The following is a 16,633-nucleotide window of genomic DNA, read 5'->3' as shown; positions in this document are numbered from 1 at the left end:
AGCACTGTGAGAACGGAGGAAAATAAGAGTTTAAAGAGTGGATATTTTGAAATGTGTTAAGCCCTCAGTGCTAATTACTGTGCTTTACAGATGTATTTTGCTTATTTTAATATTTTTATCTATTTTAAATATTGTATGTATAATTTGTATGTGATACAAAAGACTTTTCATTTAAAGACAAGGTGTCTCTATGTAGTCCTAGCTATGCTGAAATTTGCTGTGTAGACCAGGCTGGCCTTGAACTAATGGGATTAAAGACATGTGCCTCCATGCTCAGCTGTGTTTACTTCTTGATACAAAGTCTCTTCACCATCTTTCTTTGATTTCTCCTGTCTCATGGTGCCATAGGGCTAAAACTAGTAACTATCATAAATACTTACTACCAAATTAATCCAAATAATATTCATATATAACACACAGCTTTATTTGTATGAAATTCCATAATAGACAGATCTAATTTATAGTATTATTAATGAGATATTATGATATTACTATGGAAGAGGTTTTGGCTGCAAAAGAGAAATGAGGGAACTTTCTTGGGGTATAGAAGTAGTTGGGCTGGGACACAGAGTTAACAAAATGTAACTAAAAAATAAATAAAATAAAAAAAAATTAAAAAAATTAAAAAAAAAAAAGTAGTTGGGTCTTCATGGCAGTTCAGTGTCCAAGTGGGTTACATAGTAATGGGAAGAGGGACTGCCTCTGACATAATCAGATTGGCCTGCTCTTTGATCACCTCCCCCGAGATGGGAGCAGCCTTACCAGGCCACAGAAGATGACAGTGTAGCCACTTCTGATGAGAACTGATAGACTAAGATCAGAAAGAAGGAGAGGAGGACCTCCCCTATCAGTGGACTTAGGGAGGGGCATGTGTGAAGAAGGGGGAGGGAGGGTGGGATTGAGAGGGGAGGAGGGAGGGGCTTATGGGGAATACAAAGTGAATAAAGTGTAAATAAAAGTTAAGTAAAAAATTTAAAAAAAGAAGTAGTTGAGTCTTGATAAGCATTTGTCAGATTTAACTGAATACTAAATCTAATTAAGATCTCAGATTTTCAGCTTCTGGCTAAACAACCTAGATGTCCCTCAGTTGAGGAATGGATCCAGAAATTGTGGTACATTTACACAATAGAATACTACTCAGCTATTAAAAACAAGGAAATCATGAAATTTGCAGGCAAATGGATGGAACTAGAAAAGATCATCTTGAATGAGGTAACCCAGAAGCAGAAAGACACACATAGTATATACTCACTCATAAGTGGATATTAGCCATATAATATAGGATAAACATACTAAAATCTATACTCCTAAAGAAGCTAAACAACGAGGAAGACCCTAGGGAAGATGGTCTGTCCTTCATTCAGAAGGACAAATGTGATAGACATTGGAAGCAGGAGAAGACAAAGAACAGGACAGCAGCCTAACACAGACGGCCTCTGAAAGACTCTACTGATCGAGGTATTGAAGCAGAGGCTGAGACTCACAGCCAAACTTTGGGCAGAGTGCAGGGAATCTAATGAAAGAAGGGGGAGATAGAAAGACCTGGAAGAGAGAGGAGCTCCACAAGAAAACCAGCAGAGCCAAAAAGAAAAAAGAAAACAAAAAACTGAGCCCTGGAGCCCCTGCAGAAACTCATACCCCAACCAAGGATAGTGCATGGGAAGACCTAAAACCCCCGGCTCAGCTGTAGCCCATAGACTCAGTGGGTTCTCTAATAAAGCAGCACAGGGACTGTCTCTAACATGAACTCAGTGGCTGGCTTTTTGATCAGGTCCCCCTTGGGTTGGGGGGTGGGGTGTTGTGCAGCCTTGCCAGGCCACAGAGGAAGACAATGCAACCAGTCCTGATGAGACCTGATAGGTTAGGGTCAAACAGAAGCGGAGGAAGAACTCACCTATCACTGGACTAGTGGAGGAGTATAGGGGGAAAAGAGGGAGGGAGGGTGGGATTGGGAGGAGATTAGGGAAGGGGACACAGCCGGGATACAAATTGAATAAATTGTAATAAATAATAATAATAATAAAGAAACAAACAAAAAATCTCAGATTTTCACCAAATAACAGGAAATTCGAAAACTACCAAGCCATAAATAGCCAACAAACATAAAGATATTCATTCTCTGGGTATAAAGAAAAGACAAATAGAAACCTCACAAAAATATCAGCACATGCTTTTGAGAGGACTGAAGTTAGACAGATTGATAGAACCAAACTTAGGAAAGAATATGAACTAACTGAAATGAACAGTGTATTGCAAAATGTGCAGAGACTGATTTAAACATTTTATAACATTGTTTGCCCATAACTAGTAAAACGGATTCTGCATAGTTGTGACCCAGAAGTTCCACTCTTAAGCATATGCTCGACCCATCTTGTGTGCCAAATATTTAAAGCAGTATTGTCCAAATGGAATCTCATAAAAATAAAAGGCTTCTATAGAATACAGCAATGGAAATGTTTAATGAAATGAGAGCCTAGAGATGGGAGAAACTTTTCACAGATTCATCTTCCAGAGGATTAATATCAAGAATATATAAATAAGTAAAAAAGTTTAAGCAGGAAAACAACCCAGTTTAAAAAAAATTAACGAACTCAACAGAGTTCTCAAAAAAAAATACAAATAGCCAAATAATTAGTGAATATATTACCTCTGTTCAAAGTTATAAGCTTATCAAAATGGATATTAAAACCACTTTGAGATTCTATTTCACCACAGTCCAAATGACTGTCATCCAGAAAACCAATGACAAATGACAAGGAAGTAGAGAAAGAGTAAATCATATTTATTTTTGGTAGGAGTATAAACTGGTGCAACTACTATAGAAATAAGTAGGAAGATTTCATTAAAAACTAAAAGTAGAGCTGCCACATGACCCATTCATACCATCTGTACCACTCCTGGGCATATGCCCAAAGGAATTTAAATCCTGCCACAGACTTGCATATCCATGTTCATTAGTGTTCTATTCTCAATAGCAAGAAAACAGAATCAAGCTTGAGAGAGAGAGAGAACGTGTGTGTGTGTGTGTGTGTGTGTTGTGTGTATATATATACCTGAGTATATGTGTGTGTGTGTGTGTGTGTGTGTGTGTGTGTGTACAGAGGCCAGGAAACTGAAAAGAAGACCGTGAAAGAGGAAAAGGAGGAGAATAAGTAGAATAAGGATAGTTTTATCATGGATGAAATTAATACATAAAACACAACATAAACACTCAAAAATAAATAAATAAAGCATTTTTGTTTTGGAGTTATTTTTTGTTTTTATTTAATTAACTAATGCATTTATGTTACATCCTGAGTGCAGCTTCCCCTCCCTCCTGTCCTCCTAGTCCCTCTCTCTCACTTCCCCTACCCTCCTTTTTTCTTCATAAAAGGGAGGCCTGCCCTGGATACCCAGCAGTCTTGGCATATCAAGTTGCAGTAGAACTGACTAGACAGAGCAACCTAATTTGGGGAAAGGGATCCAGAGCAGACAAAAGAGTCAGAGACAGCCCTGATTCTGCTATTAGGAGTTCCACCTGAAGACCAAGCTGCATATCTGTTACGTGTGTGTAGGGAGCCTAGGTCAGTCGCGTGTATGCTCTCTAGTTCAGTGTCTGTGGGCCCTGTGGGTTCATTCTGTGGGTTTTCTTGTGGTGTCTTTACCTTTCTGGTTCCTTTTGTCATTCCCCCTACCCCTTCCACAGGTTTCCCCAGGCTATACCTAATATTTGTCTGTGGGTCTCTGCATCTATTTGCATCACTTGCTGAACGAAGCCTCTCAGAGGATAGTTATACTAGGTTCCTGACTACAAGTATACCAGAGTATCATTAATAGTGTCAGGGGTGGACTCTCTCTCAGGGCATGGGTCTCAAGTTGGGCCAGTCATTGGTTGGCCATTCCCTCAATCTCTGCTCCATTTTCACCCCTGCACATCTTGTAGGCAGGACAAATTGTGGGTCTGGGGCTTTATGGCTGGTTAGTGTTCCAATCACTCCATTCTAAGTCTCCCCTGGTTACAGGAGATGGATAGCTCAGGCTTCATATCACCTGTTACAAGGAGTCTTACGTAGGGGACCTAGAGATGCCCCCTCACTGCCAATTCCAGTTCACTCTCCCAGTACTCTCCCTCAGTCCTCACCCCCTTGATCCCTTCTTCCCCACCCCTAACCCACCCAGTCTTCTTCCTCCATCCACCCCAATTGTCTATTCTGTTTTCCCATCTCTAGCATTCCCCCTTGGTCCCTCCTTGTTACTTAGTGTTTTGGGGTCTATGGACTGCATCGTGGTTATCCTGTATTTTATAGCTAATATCCACTTATAAGTGAGTACATACCATGTTTTTCTTTCTGGGACTGGATTACCTCACTCAGGATGATCTTTTCTAGTTCCATCAATTTCATGATATCATTTTTAATAGCTGAATAATATTCCATTGTGTAAATGTACCACATTTTCTTAATCCTTTCTTCAGCTGAGGGACATCTAGGTTGTTTCCATTTTCTGGCTAATACGAATAAAGCTGCTATGAAAATGGTTGAGCAAATGTCCTTGTTGTATGGTGGAGCATCTTTTGGTTGTATGCCCAGGAGTGGTATAGCTAGGTCTTGAGGTAGAACTATTCTCAATTTTCTGAAAAACTGCCAAATTAATTTCTAGAGTGGTTGAATAAGTATGTACTTTCACCAGCAATGGAGAAGTGTTCCCCTTGCTCCACATCGTCTCCAGCATGTGCTGTCGCTTGAGTTTTTTATCTTAGCCATTCTAGCAGGTATATGATGGAATCTGATTTGCATTACCTTGTTGACTAAGGATGCTGAACGTTTCTTTAAGTACTTCTCAGCCATTAGAGATTCCTCTGTTGAGAATTCTCTATTTAGATCTGTATCCCATTTTTAATTGGATTATTTTAGTTTTTTACATAAATAAAACAAATTACTAAAAAATCTGGGTTTTATAATTTTTGGTAATTTATTAGTTATTGTAAATATCATAATTAACATAGTTAAATGATTTATTATTAATGGAAAAGTACTCCTTGCAATAAAATAACCAAAAATTATAAAACCTAAAACTACTGGAAGAAACAGGTGAAATTCTTTTCATGATGTGTTTAACTCAACTATTAACAAAATGTTATTTTAACATGTAACCATTTTTAAAATGTTTTTATTCTTATTTTCGTTTTTAAGATCTAGTGCACTCTGTATTACTGTACACAGCCTGGATGAGACCTGATAGGTCAGGGTCAGATAGAAGGGGAGGAGGGGGAAGAGGGAGGGTGGGTGAGACTGGGAGGAGATGAGGGAGGGAGCTGCAGCAGGGATACAAAGGGAATAAATGGTAATAAATAAATATGTAAATAAAATTAAAAATAAAATTGTACAAAAAAGTGTTTATAGGAAATACATAATCTATTAAAATGTCTTTTTAAATAAAAGAAAAATAATAAATTATTAATTTTTAATCTTTTTAAATTATTGATTTTAAAGGTCTGATTTACCTAGTTTTCAAAGTGAGCTTATTGTAGCACAAATAAAAATAGCAAATGAGTCATTAGAATATATAGTTGCTTTTACTCCTAGAATCTAGATCAACTGAGCCATTGATTGATAGGTTATTAGTGTTCAGAGCATTAAAAGATTCAGGCACACATGTGTGATAGAGCTAATAATACATACTTGTATTTGACCCTTCCCCAACACACACACACACACACACACACACACACACACACACACATCATAGTACTTCAAAAAGCATCCAAGCTTGTGAAATATAGAACACTACTAAATGAGATAGAGTGGGTATAGTAATGAAGATGAATATATTTATCTCTAGGGCTGCTGTAACAAAGAATTACAGACTAGGTAGTCAAACAACAGAAATTGTTTTCTCACATCTCTAGGGGCTAGAAAGTTCAAGCTGTCACAGGTTGGATTTTTCCTGCGGTCTCTCCCTGCCCATTGAGGGGCTCTAACTCTGTCCTTACATGGCTTGTTTGTTTGTTTGTTTGTTTGTTTGTTTGCAGGCATATCCCTTGTGTTGTTGTAGTGGTTGTTGTTTTTGTTAGGGTACAGTCACATTGTAAAACCCTTACAGCTTTGTTTTCATTTAATCATTTCTTCAAATAGCTTAAATGCTATTATTGTCTGAGTTTTGGACTTCAGCATATGTATGGGGGCCAGAGCAGGTTTCTGTCCTGTTTCTTACATACGTGGTACTTAAAAACTAAAATAGTATAGTGGAAAAAGGCTTTTTCCAATGCCATAATAATGCAAAGAACTTAGAGAAGTTATGTATAATTCAGAGATTATGTAGGAATAATCACAGATTGATAATAATCATAGATTGAGTTCTGAAATCTTACTTAATATCCTCTAAAATAGCTAAAGAAAAACATACATACAGCAAAAGTGTTAGATTGTCTGGTATTACTGAAGAACATTCCAGCGGAGAAAACCTCTGTGGAAGTCAGTTGCTCTTATTGGGTAGGAGTTAGGATTGCCGAATAACACATTTCCCCTTCCTGATAAATGTGTCTTGTCATCTCCCTGCTGCTATGCCAGGCCACCTCCCTTACTTCCTTCTGCCTGTCTCTGGAAGGGTGCCCTGGTCTTCTCAGAACAGATTGGCTACCTATTCTTATACAGCCTTTGCCTTCGCTCAGAGAATTAACTAAGGACAGTCATCTATAATGGCGTGATTTTTATTTGTCCCATTGTCAGACTTTAAACTTCATAACTCAGAGTGGCCATGTCTTAAATTCACTGTTTGCCTTCGTTTTCCTGCACTGAGAAATCATTCAGCAAATATCTCCACTGTGCAACTAAATACTTCATTTGCTTAGAATTTTATGCCTGGGATATCGGGCTAACTTCTGTTTGTGTTTCTGTCTAGAATGTGGCAGATCAGATTGCATTTCAAGTTGCTGGTGGATTAACAGCCCTGGAACACATTCTTCAAGTAGTGGCTCCAGCCACAAACACGAACACGGTTTCACGAATTCCTCCTAAGTAAGTAGAGTTTCTTAATCTGTCTTTCACATTTTCATTTGTATGTAATTTCTGCCCTGTGGTTTCCATATGGGGGAACCACAGGAAAATTATATGTATACTTAGGCTTGAATAGCAAGAGTTTACACCTCACCTTAAGGAGAAAAACTGGGGTGCTTGACTTCATTTACAAAATTCAAAGTGAGCCTAGAAAGTCTTATAAGGAAATCTTTTAGTGATTGACTGTAATAATAAAACAAGAAGAAGTGATGAAGCTCTGAAATAGGAGTGACAGAAACCTAACGTTTTGTGTGTTATGTGAAAGAAATAAGTCCATATTCTGGGCTTGAGCTTGGAAATCTACGGAAATCCTCAAACTCAGGAAGAACATTCTGAGGCCAAGACTGCCAGAGTCTGGAGACCCAGCCAAATTGCTGGGAACTGAATTGCACTTCAGTCACTAATGGTAAATAGTTCTTTGTCATAAAGATCCTGTGTAGCATGTGGGTCTAATCTCTGATTTTTTTTTTTTTTTGTTAAGTCCTACTTTAGTCTCTGCCCATTTATGGTATGATATCAGAAAGTGTTATTTCAGAAGTATTGTTTTCAGTTAGTATATACAATTTCTAGGCAGTTTACGGAGATTCTAATTTGTAGTTTAAATGAGTTTTGATAAAATTTTATCTACACTCCTGAGAAAAGGTTACTTTTCCCCTTCACAGGCTATTGAGTAACAGAGTAGTTTCTGCATTCACCCTTCTAACTTCCTCTGAGAACTAGGTGACTGGATCCAGTCCCTTCCTTCATACTGGGAACTTAGCTGGCAGCAGGCTTCCTTTGCTAAACAGCTGCTCTGACTGTCTTGAGCCCACTCTGTACCTTTTATTGTTTTAAAAATATTCTTCAAGTCTTCAGAAAAAAAGGGGGAAGGGAGAAAAGGAAAGAAATGCTCACTTATGGAAATTAGGGTGACTGTATCTTCTTCTATATGGAAGTAATTGTATAGAAATTACTGGGCTAATAAGATGGTTGGGTTCAAGGCTGAACATGCTGCTAAATATTGATGCTGTCAGCGTTTCTTCTGTGAGTGATCCAGGCAGAAGGTGAGAAGTCAGTAAAGGGAACAAGCCTGTGGGCTTGGATGGAGCATCTTGCACTAGATGAACATAGATCTGCACTGAGTAGGGCAGCTTTACCGTTTTGGGGATACAGAATCTTTTTGTTTTCTCCCTATTCCAAAGACACAGTCTGCAGGTGGCCATGAAGTCCAGAAGTGAAGATACTAATATTTTGTCAATTATTATATGTCAATAAAGCATTTGTTAAAACATAAAAAAAAAGAAGAAAGAAAGAACGTTCCACTTGTCCTTTGGATTCAGAGGAGGGATAAAAAACACAACCGTTTGTTTATTTTTTCCTAAGATACATCTTAGTAAGATTAAAAAATAGCTACTCACCACATTGGCTTCAGAAACCCACAAATGTAGGACTTGTTTACCCAGCAAGTGCCTTGGTCACTTTGCAGCTATTTTCATATTTGGGTAGAGTGTATGTAAGAACTCTCTGTAAACTGTGTCAAGTGTTTTACAACTATTAGGTGATAGTATCTTAAGTAGCAGTTTTCCCTGATTTAAATTATAGTCTGTCTGTATGAGATACTTGTAAGTAATGCACATTTCTTGACAATTAGCATCGTTTTATAGTCTGTATGAGATACTTGTAAGTAATGCACATTTCTTGACAATTAGCATCGGTTTCTTTACTCTACTGACAAAGTAGAGTGAATTGAAGGGAATGTATAGCCTTCAGTTCGTACTATCTTTCTGTGTGGTAGAAAGTGCCACATCAGACAGCTGCAGCAAGCAAAATTGTTTCTATGATCTTGAGGCATTTCTTGTCAAAATGGAGTCTACCTAGGCAGAGTTGCTGAGTATGAGAGATAAGAGATATGAGAGATAAGAGAGATAAGATATGAATAAGAGAGATAACAACAATTCTGTGTTGATTGGCAAGAAAGGAAGGAGGAAAGGAAGACTCAGACATGTGAAAAGTATTTAAGATTAAAAAGTGAAGCAGTGTCTGATCCTTTGGTCCACTGCTTTGATAATCATTAATAATTCATGTTGCCTATCTTAAATTTATCTTGAGGTTTTAAAATTTGCTTTTTGTGTTTAGCAGTTTGCTTTCTGGTGGGCTTCAAGGCACATGACCGAGGTCTCAAATTAGCAACCTAAATTAAATGCTATTTCTTAAAAGCCTCTTTTGCCATAGGCAAAGAACATGTTTTTATGCTCATCTGTGTCTCTCCTTAATAGAGCAGAATAGAGTTTCCACAGTCCCTAAAAAGACTGTGTGAGTAGCAGTTTGCTCCCGTTGGAAAGGAGTCTGGAGTCCTGGGAATCTACACCCGTGCCCTCACCTGTCAGCCGCAGCTGACCCTTTGCCAGGATGAGAACCTGTTTCATTGCCGATAAATTTGAGTTTTCAGCTTCATACTGCCCACAGATAGAAATCAGCATTGGGAGCTATGGACGTCTTGTGGTGAATCTGAATTTCCTTGTGTGAGCATAAACTCAAAGATCATAACTCTAATGTCTGAGCCTCTTAGCGCTAAAGTGTTAGAATGGAGTGTGTGTGCTGCTTAGGCACAGAGGAGTGAGAAAAGCTCCTCAGCTGCTGTAGCTGTGGGGCAGCTACTGAAGACGCGCTAGTGTGTAAAGTCAAAATACTTCCTCATTGTCTTCCCAGCCACTCTTCTGCACAAACTCCTAATGTGGCTCCAAACTGTCCATGGTGGCTTGGTACCCCATTTGCTCTCAGACTGCCCACATCTCCTTTCTCATCCCTGATTAGTTCTTATTACTCAACTCCGGGAACCTTTTATTCATCTCAGTTCATTCTGTCACTGTTTTCCACTTCCTGTGTTATTATATGACTCTTACCCAGAGAGCTGGCAGTTCAGGCTATCCTGCATTATTTAGTTTTCGTCATGATAAACATCAGACTTAAGCCATTGTCTATAAATAGTTGCCATTTTGAACTCCGGAGTTCTATGACTGACTGACTGTAAGCCTGGTGTATCCCTGGCAAGCATCTCTGAGCTGTGTGTGCATAGATGAACCTTCCCCTGCTCCCTTTTTTCTTAACACCCTTTACATTTCAGTTATTTCACATAGTGACCATAGTGACTCCATAGCTTTACTTTGCCCCATAGTTATGTGGCTTCCTGATAATAGTATTTTCTTCCATCTTTTTTTTTGAGGATTTATTTTATTTTTACTTATATGAATCTGTGTGTGTGTGTGTGTGTGCGTGTGTGCGTGTGTGCGTGTGTGTGTGTGTACGCGTGTGTGTGCGCGCGCGCGCATATATGTGTACAGATACTCATAAAAGCAGGAAGAAGCAATTGTATCACCTGGAGCTAGTGTAACAGTTGATTGTGAATTGCTTATTATGGGCACTGGGGATTAAAAATTACTTCTTTTCTCTGTAAAAGCAGGAAGCTGTCTCTCAATCTCAGAGTCATTCTTCAGTACTTCCCCTGTCCCAGTGTACCCTAAAGATCTCTTAAAGTGAAATTAAGAATTATGGAACTAGGGATTTCATAAGTTTGTTTTTCTTAGCAGTAGAATAATGCTATATCATGTAAATGTACTGTATTTTCAGTACCCATTCAGTAGTTGATGGATATCTTGGGTGTTTCCATTTCCTGGTTCTTGTAAATAGAGCAGCAATGAACATGAAAGAACAAGGATCTCTGTGATATGATGCAGAGTCCTTGGGGTATATACCCAAGAATACAGTGTGTCTTGATCATGTGGTAGATTTAGTTTCAGTTTTGTGAAGAATTTCCACACAGATTTCCAGAGTTGTGATACAAGTTTGCATTCCAACCAGCAGCATTTAAGTGTTTCCCTTTTTCTACATCATGCCAGCATCAATTATCAATTGTTCATTTGATCATGGCCATTCTGACTAGGATAAGGTGAAATCTCAGAGTAGCTTTAATTTACATTTTCCTGATAGCTAAAGATTTTGAACATTTTTTAAAAATATGACCACTAGTGCAATAGTGACACAAATGTTACAGGACTAACCAACCATTATCTGGTTGGGTCCAAGGCCCAGGCGATGAGATGAAACCAATACCTGGCACTATTAAAGGTCCACGAACCTGTGCCTGGTAGGCCATAGTCCCTTGGGAAGAACCTATGCCTGGTAGGTCATAGTCCCTTGGGAAGAACCTGTGCCTGGTAGGCCATAGTCCCTTTGAAAGAATCTGAAACTTCTGCTAAGTGGACATGGTGTTAAAATGACTCCTCATGATTTCTTGCTGTGGTGCTTTGAAATGGCTCCCTCAGGGTCATATATTTGAATATGTGGTCCTCAGTTGGTGGAACTGTTTACAAAGGATTAGGGTGTGTGGCCTTGGTGGAAGAAGATATGTCACTGGGGGTAGACTATGAAATTTTTAAAACCCACACATTTCCCACTTAGTTCTCATTTTATTTCTTCCTATTACGGATCCTATGTAAGCTGTCAACTACTGATCTGGCACCATGCCTTCCTGCCTGCCTGCCTGCCTGCCTGCCTGCCTGCCTGCCTGCCTGTGGCCATGTTCCCAGCCACGATGGTCTTGGACTCTAACCCTCTGGAACAATGAACCTCAAATTAAATGACTTCTTTTCTAAGTTCCCTTGGTCATGGTGTTTGTAGAAAAGTAACTAAAACAGAAGTTGGTACTGGAAGTGGATTATTGATATGACAGGTCTGACCATGCTGTCCTTTGGAGACATATGAAAGAATTTGGAACTTTGGGCCAGGAAAGCAGTTAAATGCTGTAAGCAAGCAGAGCTTAAAGGGCCATTCTATTAGGAACTTGGAAGACTGTAGAGATCAGTGTGAAGTGTGGATCAGTGTGCCCAGCTCAAGAGGTTTCAGAGGAGAAAAATAGTAGCAACTGTGTTAGAGACCATTCTTGTGAGATTTTGGCAAAGACTGTGGATACTTGTTAACCTTGTCCAAAGAATAATCTGCCTCCAGCTAAATTGAAGAGTTTGGGACTAATTCTTAGGCAAAGAGTTCAAGACAACCTAATACTGATTCTATAATGGAGTTATTAGTGATCATTCTTAGGTACGTCTATAATGAAAAAGAGGAAGTGGGGCAAAAAGAAACACAGAATGTACACTTTGAGGAGAAAAAGAGCTTCATGAGCTTAATGTTGGATGCAAGGTTTGTGCTAAAGAAATGAGAATGAAATAAAGGGAATGGTGAGATCCACTTCGGTTGAGATCCCCTCAGGTTGAGATCCCACCCAGCTAATTCTGCAATTTAGAAGAAGAAATGGCCTAAGGAATTATATGTTCCTATAAAGCTACAAAGAAATGCTTCCACAAGTGTAAGTCAAGATGGGGGTCTGTCTCCAGCCCTAGCAGGCAGCAGAGCTTGACAGCTTTGGTCCTGTGGTCAGATGGTAAGAGTAAATGGTCTGTGGAGTCTTCCTCGGAGACTAAGAAAAGCCACCAAAGCCAGGCAGGTGGTAGAAGAGTCCTTACATGGTTTCCTGAGAGGCAATTGCTGAAGCTGTGAAGGTGAAGCCTGGATTGTGTTAGAGATCACAAGATGTTGAAAATGCCAGAGTTATGGGATACCACCAAGGAAAGCTGCAAATGGGATGGAACCAGCCCAAGAGAGAAGTGTGTTGCAGTTAGCAAAGCTGGAAGGGCAGAGCCACTTGAGCCCTTGGACATTGGACATAGAGCTACAGGATTTGGAGTTTGCCTGGCTTTGTCTATCTTGCTTTGGTCCGTATTTCCTCACTATGCTCTATTTCTCCCATTTAGAGCAATAATGTATGTTCTCTGCCATTGTATGTTGGAAGTATGTGATTTGCTTTATATTTTACAAGGGGTTACAATTAAAAGAATGCCTTGATTAACAAAAGAGACTGTAATTTTAAATACCCTTAATTCTGAAAGACTGTGGGGGACTGGCAGTTGGACTAAGTGCATTTTTGCATTATGATCTATGATATGGCCAATAGTCTATGGCGGTGAGGAAATGGAATATGGTGGTTTGAATGAGAATGGTCCCCATAGGCTCATATATTTAAATACTTCGTCCCCAGTTGGTAGAAATGTTTGGGTAGAATTAGAAGGTAGGATGGCTTTGAGGTTTCAAACCCCACACAATCCCGTTAGTTTTCTCTCTCTGCTTTTGGACCCAGTAGTGAGCTCTCAGCTACTTACTTCAGCACCATGTGTGCCTACCTTTTCTTGCCGTGATGTTCACGGACTCTGACCCCTTGGAAACATAAGCCAAAAACTCAGTGCTTTCTTTCATAAGTTGTTTTGGATATGATGTTTTCTCACAGCAATAGAAAAGTGACTAAGACAGCTGCTATACTCAGCATAGAATGTCTCTCAACCCTCTTCCTAGAAGGGTTGAGATATGCGATTTCAGTAGATAATAATTAACATAGAGACCCTCAACTTCTAAGGTACAGAAAATAGACTAATTTGTTCTCAGCCCTAAATAGTCTTATCACACTCGTTCCCTCAGGGTTCAGAGATCTCCATGGAGGAGGTTTCAGGAAGATTGTAAGAGCCAGGGTTTGTGGGTAACACCAAGGAAACTGTTTTCCAGACACACCAGGAAAGTTGCATATAGAAATGAACACAAATCATGATATCATGCACAAACTCCTTTTAAGCTCCAGCCAGACAAGACCTGAGCAGAGGATAGAGACGGTGGGCACAGATTGTCACCACTAGCTGAGGGGCTATTAGTTCTCCTGCTAGGAGGTGGGAAGTCAGTTTTCTTTAATGAGGTGACTAATCCTTGTAGGACAATCACATGCCACTATAGACCATACTCCTTAAACTAGGCAATACAAACTAGATTCAATAGGGAAAGAAAGAAAAAAGAAAAAAAAATTCTTTTTTAAATTATTTTTTTTACCTTTTGTTTATTTTCTTTATTAATTACACTTTATTCACTTTGTACCCCCCCCCGTGGTTCCCTCCCTCCTGCCATCCCAACCCCTCCCTTCCTCCACCCTCTGCATGCATGCCTCTCCCCAAGTCCACTGATAGGGGAGGACTTCTTTTCCTTCCTTCTGATCCTAGTCAATTAAGTCTCATCAGGAGTGGCTGCCTTGTCTTCTTCTGTGGCCTGGTAATGCTGCTTCCCTCTCAGGGGGAGGTAATTAAAGAGCAAGCCAATCAGTTCATGTCAGAGACAGTCCCTGTTCCTATTACAATGGAACCTACTTGGATACTGAACTGCCATGGGCTACATCTGTGCAGGGGTCTTAGGTTATCTCCATGTAGTCCTTGGTTGGAATAGCAGTCTCAGGAAAGACCCCTGTGCTCAGATTTTTTGGTTCTGTTGCTCTCCTTGTGGAGCTCCTGTCCTCTCCAGATCTTACTGTTTCCCACTTCTTTCCTAAGATTCCCTGCACTCTGCCCAAAGGTTGCCCATAAGTCTCAGCATCTACATTGATAGTCTGCAAAGCAGAGCTTTTCAGAGGTCCTCTGTGTCAGGTTCCTGACTTGTTCCCTCTTTTCTCCTTCTTCTGATGTCCAGCCTCTTTGCCTTTCTGGATAGGAATTGAGCATTTTAGCAAGAGTCCTCCCTCTTGATTAGTTTCTTTAGGTGTACAGATTTTAGTAGGTTTATCCTATATTATATGTCTATTTGCGTGAGTATATACCATGTGCATCTTTCTGCTTCTGGGATAGCTCACTCAGGATGATCTTTTCCAGATCCCACCATTTACCTGCAAATTTCATGATTTCCTTGTTTTTTATTGCTGAGTAATATTCCATTGTGTAGATATACCACAATTTGTGCATCCATTCCTCCACTGAGGGCCATCTGGGCTGTTTCTAGCTTCTGGCTATTACAAATAAGGCTGCTACAAACATGGTTGAGCAAATGTCCTTATTGTGTACTTGGGCCTCTTTTGGATATATGCCTAGGAGTGGTATAGCTGGATGTTGAGGAAGTGCTATTCCTAGTTGTCTGAGACAGTGCCAGATTGTTTTCAAGAGTGGTTGTACCAGTTTACATTCCCACCAGCAGTGGAGAAGGGTTCCCCTTTCTCCACAACCTCTCCAGCATGTGTTGTCTCTTGAGTTTTTGATCTTAGCCATTCTGATGGGTGTAAGGTGAAATCTTAGGGTCGTTTTGATTTGCATTTCCCTGATGGCTAATGAGGTTGAGCATTTCTTTAAGTGTTTCTCTGCCATTCGATATTCCTCTGCAGAGAATTCTCTGTTTAGCTCTGTACCCCATTTTTTAATTGGATTACTTGATATTTTGCCGTTTAACTTCTTTAGTTCTTTATATATACTGGATATTAGTCCTCTGTCAGATAAAGGGTTGGTGAAGATCCTTTCCCAATCTGTAGGCTGTCGTTTTGTTCTGACGACAGTGTCCTTTGCTTTACAGAAACTTTTCAGTTTCATGAGGTCCCATTTATTGATTGTTGCTCTTAGAGCCTTGCTGTTGGTGTTCTGTTCAGGAAGTTGTCTCCTGTGCCAATGAGTTCAAGGGTATTCCCCACTTTTTCTTCTAAGCGGTTTAGTGTGTCTGGTTTTATGTTGAGGTCTTTGATCCACTTGGACGTTAGTTTTGTGCAGGGTGATAAGTATGGATCTATTTGCATTTTTCTACATGTAGACTTCCAGTTAGACCAGCACCATTTGTTGAAGATGCTGTCTTTTTTCCATTGAATGGATTTGGCATCTCTGTCAAAAATCAGGTGTCCGTAAGTGTGTGGATTTATGTCCGGGTCTTCTCTATTCGATTCCATTGATCCACCAATCTGTTTCTATGTCAGTACCATGCAGTTTTTAGTATTGTTGCTGTATAGTACAGTTTGAGATCAGGGATGGAGATACCTCCAGAAGATCTTTTACTGTAAAGAATTGTTTTAGCAATTCTGGGTTTCTTGTTCCATATGAAGGTGAGACTTTTTCTTTCAAGGTCTGTAAAGAATTGTGAAATAAAAGAAACAGAGGAACGTTCAAACAAATAGCTGAAGGAATTGAAGGAAAATACAGTCAGACAGGTGAAGGAAATCAACAAAACGGTTCAAGATCTGAAGATAGAATTGGAAGAATTAATTTTTTATTAATTACAATTTATTCACTTTGTATCTCAGCTGTAGCCTTCTCCCTCATTTCCTCCAAATCCCACGCTCCCTCCCTTTTTTCTCCCATGCCCCTTTCCAAGTCCACTGATAGGGGAGGTCCTCCCCTTTCATCTGACCCTAGTTTATCAGGTCTCATCAGGACTGACTACATTATCTTCCTCTGTGGCCTGATAAGGCTGCCTCCCCCCTCGGGGGGGGGGTGGTAATCAAAGAGCCAGACACTGAGTTTATATCATAGACAGTCCCTGTTCCCATTACTAGAGAACCCACTTGGACACTGAGCTGCCATGGGCTACATCTGTGCAGGAGTTCTAGGTTATCTCCATGCATGGTCCTTGGTTGCAGTATCAGTCTCAGAAAAAGCCCCTGTGCCCAGATTTTTTGGTTCTGTTGCTCTGCTTGTGGAGCTCCAGTCCCCTCCAGGTCTTTCTAGCTCCCACTTCTAAGTTGGATGGGATGGGATGGGATGGGATGGGATGGGATGGGATGGGATGGG

At 40.0% G+C, this 16,633-nt stretch overlaps 1 protein-coding gene across 2 annotated transcripts in view; it reads left to right on the top strand.

The window, feature by feature from the left end:
• The window catches only part of Scaper (S-phase cyclin A associated protein in the ER), a 351,295-nt gene that overhangs the window by 241,448 nt on the left and 93,214 nt on the right, over positions 1–16,633 (top strand). For both annotated transcript variants that reach the window (XM_055621927.1, XM_055621926.1), the window contains one exon: positions 6,880–6,995. In XM_055621927.1, the coding sequence (XP_055477902.1) occupies positions 6,880–6,995 (116 nt within the window). The remainder of the gene's footprint in view (positions 1–6,879; positions 6,996–16,633) is intronic.

Source organism: Psammomys obesus, unplaced genomic scaffold, assembly GCF_907164565.1.
Source record: "Psammomys obesus unplaced genomic scaffold, mPsaObe1.curated_primary_1811, whole genome shotgun sequence".
Lineage (NCBI taxonomy): Eukaryota > Metazoa > Chordata > Mammalia > Rodentia > Muridae > Psammomys > Psammomys obesus.
Note: the sequence above shows the minus strand (reverse complement) of the source record. Positions and strands in the feature narration are given on the sequence as shown.